This window comes from Acanthisitta chloris, unplaced genomic scaffold (genome assembly GCF_000695815.1).
Source record: "Acanthisitta chloris isolate BGI_N310 unplaced genomic scaffold, ASM69581v1 scaffold22612, whole genome shotgun sequence".
NCBI classification, from domain to species: Eukaryota; Metazoa; Chordata; class Aves; order Passeriformes; family Acanthisittidae; genus Acanthisitta; species Acanthisitta chloris.
Genome location: NW_008661448.1, coordinates 4,861 through 11,812, shown reverse-complemented (window position 1 = coordinate 11,812; position 6,952 = coordinate 4,861). Strand labels below are relative to the sequence as shown.

The following is a 6,952-nucleotide window of genomic DNA, read 5'->3' as shown; positions in this document are numbered from 1 at the left end:
AGGGTTGGACTGGATGATCTTTGAGGTCTCTTCCAACCAGGTTGATTCTCTGATTCTATAATATGTTCCTCCTGATTCTCTCCCCTCTGCACCCACAGCAACAGCCGTGCAGTGCCCAGAGCTCAGCCACTACTCAGTGTGTGCCAGCAGCTGCCCTGCCACGTGTTCAGACCTCACAGCCCCCCTGGCCTGCACCTCCCCGTGCACCGAGGGCTGCGAGTGCAACGAGGGCCACGTGCTCAGCACGGATCGCTGCGTCCCCGTGCAGAAATGTGGCTGGGACGTCAACGGGCGCTACTATGCCATCGGGGAGTCCTTCTGGGCAGCAGCAGACTGCACGGTGGAGTGCCAGTGTGAGGATGGTGGGGAGGCCAAGTGCTTCAACACCACCTGTCCTGAGGGAGAGGTCTGCACCATCGAGAACGGCTACCGCGGCTGCTACCCGAAGCGGGACACGGTGTGTTTGGTGGGGCAGAACCAGGTGCTGCAGACGTTTGATGGCATCACCTTCCCCTATCCGTTGGAGCATTCCTACACTCTGCTCAAAACCTGCCCAGAGAGACCAGAATTCATCGAGGTGGACATCAGCCAGAAGAAACCCGGATCGCCTCCCAACGGGCCGCGCGTCGTGCGGATCCAGGCAGCTGGCAGAGAGGTGAAGATTTCAGGCACCAGCCTGTCAGAGATAAAGGTAAGGTGCTGCCTAGAGACAGGGTGGGAGGTGTGATCCAGTGTCCCTTTGGAGAAGAGCTGTGACCAGACACTGAGGTGGTGCCTCCTGGTGTGATCCACTGTCCCTTTGATGAAGAGCTGTGACCAGACACTGAGGTGGTGGCTCCTGCTGTGTTCCAGTGTCACTTTGGAGAAGGGCTGCAGTCCAGTGGCACTTGGAGGAAGCCCATGTGAACCATCATTGTCTGGAGGCCCTTTAGGTGTCTGTGTAGTTGTTGTCGCAGCTCTGCTATTCCTCTTTGTTGAGTCAGCACTGGAGGCTCTCCTCTCCTCACATCGCAGTTGTCTCCACCTTGTGCTTTCCTTGGAAAAACGTACTCTGTGAGACAAAAAGCAAGGAAACAGTGGTATGCCCTCACTCAGGGGAGGCTCTGGGCCTTGGAGGGTGGGTCTAGGTCAAGAAGTGTACTCAGCACAATGCAGTTGGGCGAAGTCCCATCACCCTCTCTGAAGCATCTACTTGTTCCTTGCAGGTGAACGGTTACGACACGCGGCTGCCCTATTTCCACCCCTCTGGACGCCTGGAGGTCTATCGTAGTGACAACAGCACTGTGCTGGAGTCTGAGGGGCTCCTGGTTATCAGCTACTACGACTCAGGCCTGCTGGAGATTCGCCTCTCCACCGCCTACTTCAACTGCACCGGAGGCCTCTGCGGCCTCTTCAGTGGCAACACCAGCGATGAATTCCTCCTGCCCAAGGGCAAGTTCACAGACAACCTGGAGCTCTTCCTGGAGAGCTGGACCACGTTCGATGAGATCTGCAATGGGGAGTGTGGGGACCTCCTCATGGCTTGCAACAACGACTCGGAGCTTCTCAAGACCTACAGGAGCCGCTCCAACTGCGGCATCATCAACGACCCCACCAACAGCTCCTTCCTGGAGTGTCACAGCGTGGTCAATGTCTCAGCCTACTACAGGACGTGCCTGTTCCGACTGTGCCAGAGTGGGGGCAACGTGTCAGAGCTGTGTGACTCCGTGGCGCGTTATGCCACTGCCTGCAAGAACGCCGACGTGGACATCGGCCAGTGGAGGAGCCACAGCTTCTGCCGTGAGTCCACCAGAGCTTTCAAACACCCAGGGTGGGGAGAAAAGGGGATTTGAAACCCACCAACCTTGGGCAGTTTTTGTTGGGAATTTGTGGGTGTACAGAGGTGGTGCAGCTTTGGGATTTGAAACCCACCAACCTTGGGCAGTCTTTTTGTTGGTACAGAGGTGGTGCAGCTTTGCTTATGGGGTGTTGAAATTACAGGCAGCAGTTTCCAACTGGCACTGGTGCTGTCAGAGACAGATCTCCCAGCGAAGCAGTTTCAGGGTGGCATTTCAGAAGTTTTATGATGTGGTGTAGGAGCATTCCAGAGCTGCAGATGGTGTCTGATGGTACTGTACACCATAACCACCAGAGGATAATTTGAACAACGCTGGTTTTTTAGCTGTGCTATAAACTTGCTGCTGATGGGAGAGCATTCATAATTCAGAAGCAAATGTGAAAAATCCCTAGTGTGGGGGAGGCAGTGCCTGTCTGTTTCAGGGAGGTGTCTGTTTGGGAGCTCTGTCCTTGTACTCTCTGAAACAGCAGGACAAGGTGTTGTTTGGCACGTGACAGGACAGGGCTGTGATGTGAGGACAGTGATGGCTGAGAGGAGAAGGAGTTGCAAAGGGAATGGGAAGAGTCAGCAAGGTGCTGGGAGTGTTTCCCCTCTTACCTTCTCCCCTGAACCAGTCACCTCTCATCCCATTCCCACTTTTTGCCCGTGCTGCCCCACGGCTGCTGGAGCTGGAGGCTCACACACTGTTTGTCATTCCTTCAGCTCTTGCCTGCCCGGAGAACAGTCATTTTGAGGAATGTATGAGCTGTGTGGAGACCTGTGAGACCTTGGCCTCGGGCCCTGTCTGCACGGACACGTGCTCAGAGGGCTGTCAGTGCGACGAGGGCTTCGCCCTGCGCGGCACGCGCTGCATCCCTCGCCGCGAGTGCGGCTGCAACTTCGAGGGGCGCCAGTTGGCCACCAACCAAACCTTCTGGATGGACATCTCCTGCCACTTCCTCTGCTACTGCAACGGCTCTGACAACAGCGTGTACTGCGAGAACGTCTCCTGCAAGGACGACGAGTACTGCCTGGAGGAGAACGGACTCTACTACTGCCACGTCCGCACCGACGCCTCCTGCATCATCTCTGGCTACGGGCACTACCTGACTTTTGACGGTTACTCTTTTGACTTTCAGAGCAGCTGTGAGTTGGTCCTGTGCACCACAATCACTCGGCCATTGGTGGAGCGCTCGGACACGTTCCCGGCGTTCACCGTCACGGCCAAGAACGAGGATCGGGACACCTCTCTGGCTCTGTGGGTCAAACAGGTCGAGGTGGAGGTCTTTAATTACCACATTGTCATCCAGCGTGCCTACAAATACACCGTGATGGTGAGTGTGGGGCCACGAGGGCCACGGTTGTGTCTGTCTGTGCAGCTCCCAAACCACAGAGTGACTTCTTAGGCATGAGACCTCATGGCCTGCAAGGTTTTCTGGGGGTTGGGAGGTGTGGATACTTGGGCTCATCCTTAGGGTGCTGCCAGGCACAGGTTTTGGAGGGTCTTTCCATTTTGGCTGCCTTGTTTTTGGGTGTAGAGGCAAAGCCTCTGGGAGTGCTGAGCTGCCCTTAGTTGTGTCCTCCCACAGCAGCTCTAGTCCTCATTCCCACTCACCGTGCATCATTTCCTTCCCTGCAGATCAACGATGAACGGCTCTACCTGCCCCTGAAGCTGGGCCAAGGCAAAGTGAACATCTTTGCCTTTGGTTTCCACATCGTGGTCGAAACAGACTTTGGGCTGAAGGTTGTGTATGACTGGAAGACCTTCCTGTCAGTCACTGTCCCACGTGCCTTCCAGAACCTCACCTATGGCCTCTGTGGCCGCTACAATGGCAACCCTGAGGATGACCTGGTGGCTGCAAGTGGTGCCCAGGCCACCAGCATTGCTGAGTTTGTCCAGAGCTGGGCCAAGAGGGATGCATTCTGCCGTGTTGGCTGCGGCGACCGCTGCCCTGCCTGTGGGAAGGTGGAAGGATTCTGGAAACCCCAGCAGCTCTGCAGCCTCATCCCGAGCCAAAGTGGTGTGTTTGCCAAGTGCCACAGCAAGATCAACCCTGGCTTCTTCTACAAGAACTGCCTCTTTGACACCTGTGTGGACGGGGGAGCCATGCAAACAGCCTGCAGCTGGCTGCAGAATTACGCCAGCACGTGCCAAACGCAGGGGATTGCCATTACTAGCTGGAGGAACTTCACCTCCTGCTGTAAGTGCCACCTTGCCTCCAGGTTCTCCTTTTCCTGGGGTGCCAGGGAGGGGGTGGCCCACAGCCAGCAGCTGGTTCCTCCCACGCTTGTTGGGTGAGGTTGAGGTGTGGGAGCAAGCCTGAGGCACTATATTCTCTTAGAGCTGTTACAAACTGCATGTAGTACAGCAGGGTGGAAGAGGGGAAACCTCCAGCTCAGAAGGTATCAGCCATCCCTCCATTGTTAAGCAGGAATTACACTGGTTGGCTTCGAAGGCAGGAGGATGTGTTTGCTCCAACGAAGCTGCAGCCTCGTGTCGATAAGATTACGATGTGCTGTTCAATTAGGCTCCTGAGGATGGGGACTGCATGCCTGTCTGGCAGCCAATCTATCTGGCAAATCAGATGGGAAGTAATTGTCTTTGCTAACAAGACTGAAAAATTAAATTTGTGTTGTTTTTCCCTTCTAACAAGCGAGCTCACGTCCCAGCAGCACTGCTCTCACTGGGTGGGGAGGCCACTGAGTGTGACAGGCCCAAATTGGTCCCTGGTGGCACGTCAGGTCGGCAGTGTCCATGGAGCTAATCTGTGTTTTGTCCTCTGTTAACACCACAGCTGTCAGCTGTCCCCCCAACAGCCACTATGAGAGTTGTGTGTCCCTGTGCCAGCCCCGGTGCGCTGCCATCCGGCTCAAGAGTGACTGCAGCCACTACTGCGTGGAGGGATGTCAGTGTGACCCTGGCTACGTCCTCAACGGCAAGAGCTGCATCCTGCCCCACAACTGTGGCTGCTACTCGGATGGAAAATACTATGAGGTATCCTGTTCACATCCTTCTCCTTCTCTCAGGGGTTGTTCCCACTCTGTGCTGTTTGTAGGCAAAGTTTTGAGCCTGAGTGGGGATAACGGGCTGTCACTGAGAGTGGAGGAGAGGGATGTCCTTCCACCTTTCCATCCCCAAAAAAATCATCCTGTGGCTGTTGGGTGAAGGTGACACAAGTGTCAAGCATGGGAGAGAACTGACAGAGGCAGGATAAAGGTAAAAGTAGTGACTGGGATGACTTTTTGAGTGCCGAAGTCCAGTACTATGTGACCACACAGTTCTAGGTATTCCACACATGACAGATTTTACTTGACATGAAATTTACTCACAAATGTCACTTGGGAGTTGGCTGCAGCAGAGTGCAGCTCGTATTGTAGTGGGTTGCATTTCATGGCAGTGAAACCCACCTGTGTAAGTTGTCTTTGCCAAGACCAACACCCACAAGGAGCCAGGATTGGGGTGTGCTGTCATGCCATGTCCCTAGCAGGCAGGTTGGCAGCCAGCAGGGTGCAAGAAGTCAAGGAGGTATTTGGCACTGTGGGTTTTGTGTGTGTGCAAGAGGCAAGGGAGGTGTAGATGTTCAGTTGCCTCATTGCAGAGATGTTGCAAGGTAGGTGCGAGCTGCCAACGTGTTGTGTGCACCTTCTGCTGTCCTCATTGCCTGGCCCAAAAATCAACAGAGGATTGGGAGACAGAAATAGGGCAGGAGTTGCCCACCCTGCCAGCTGGTGATGGATCCCTCTGGTCCTTCTTTCAGCCCAAGCAGCTCTTCTGGAACGGGGACTGCACCCGCCGCTGCCGCTGCTTCCGACGCAACCTGATCCAGTGCGACCCGCGGCACTGCAAGTCGGACGAGGAATGTGCCCTGCGCAACGGCATGCGCGGCTGCTTCAGCACCAGGAGCTCCTTCTGCCTGGCCGCGGGCGGCGGCGTCTTCCGCACCTTCGACGGCGCCTTCCTGCGCTTCCCGGCCAACTGCGCCTTCGTCCTCTCCACCATCTGCCAGAAGCTGCCTGACTTCTCCTTCCAGCTCATCATCAACTTCGACAAGTGGTCCTCGCCCAACCTCACCATCATCTCCCCTGTGTACTTCTACATCAATGAGGAGCAGATCCTCATCAGTGACAGGAATACTGTCAAGGTAAGGTCTTGTTAGAGGTGGCCACTTTGTCTGGAGCAGTGATGTTGGAGTGGTGGTAGCAGCTCCTGAACAGAGTGGGATGGCACTCAGGGTTGCATGATGGTTTCCACCAGACAACTGGCAATGTTTTCATGGAATTTTAGGAGTTGGAATGGAGCTTAGAGATGATCCAGCCCCAAGCCCTGCCCTGGGCAGGGACACCTCCCACCAGAGCAGGTTGCTCAAGGCTCATCCAACCTGGCTGTGAACACTGCCAGGGTTGGGGCAGCCACAGCTTCCCTGGGCAACCTGGGACAGTGTCTCACCACCCTCACCATAAAATACTTTCACAGCTGGGATAGTGGGAAGAATTCATGGAACAGCTATGAGTAGCCACACTCACATCCCCATAGTAGAGGATGTAAGAGGGACATCATCTTCATGTCCTCTCTCACACCAGGTGAACGGCAGCCACGTGAGCATCCCCTTCGTCACGGGGCTCTCCACAAAGATCTTCAGCCAAGAGGGTTTCCTGGTCATCGACTCCAGCCCTGACATCCAGATCCGCTACAACGGCTTCAACGTCATCAAAATCCCCCTCGGGGAGCGGCTGCAGAACAAGGTGTGCGGCCTCTGCGGCAACTTCAACGGCGACATGACGGACGACTACGCCACGCTGCGGGGCAAGCCGGCGGTCAGCAGCGTGGTGCTGGCCCAGAGCTGGAAAACCAACGGCATGCAGAAGAGGTGAGCGGTCAGGGGAGCGGGAGCGGGAGCGGGGCTGGCCACCACGGGAGGCCCCGCGACGTGTCCGGGGCCCACAGCTGCAACGAGCTGCAGTACTCGCAGTACGCCGCGTCCTGCGACAACGTCCAGATCCAGGAGCTGCAGAGCGACAACTACTGCCTGAAGCTGACGGATATGAAAGGATTCTTCCAGCCCTGCTACGGTCTGCTGGACCCAGTGCCTTTTTATGAGTCCTGCTTTCTGGATGGTTGCTACAACCACAAGAAGA

At 55.8% G+C, this 6,952-nt stretch overlaps 1 protein-coding gene across 1 annotated transcript in view; it reads left to right on the top strand.

Annotated features, from left to right (window-relative positions):
* TECTA (tectorin alpha) overlaps positions 1-6,952 on the top strand; it is a 21,492-nt gene that overhangs the window by 11,025 nt on the left and 3,515 nt on the right. The window contains exons 8-15 of the mRNA XM_009070244.1: positions 99-691; positions 1,206-1,779; positions 2,540-3,150; positions 3,456-4,017; positions 4,612-4,811; positions 5,575-5,958; positions 6,398-6,684; positions 6,762-6,951. Of these exons, the coding sequence (XP_009068492.1) occupies positions 99-691; positions 1,206-1,779; positions 2,540-3,150; positions 3,456-4,017; positions 4,612-4,811; positions 5,575-5,958; positions 6,398-6,684; positions 6,762-6,951 (3,401 nt within the window). The remainder of the gene's footprint in view (positions 1-98; positions 692-1,205; positions 1,780-2,539; positions 3,151-3,455; positions 4,018-4,611; positions 4,812-5,574; positions 5,959-6,397; positions 6,685-6,761; position 6,952) is intronic.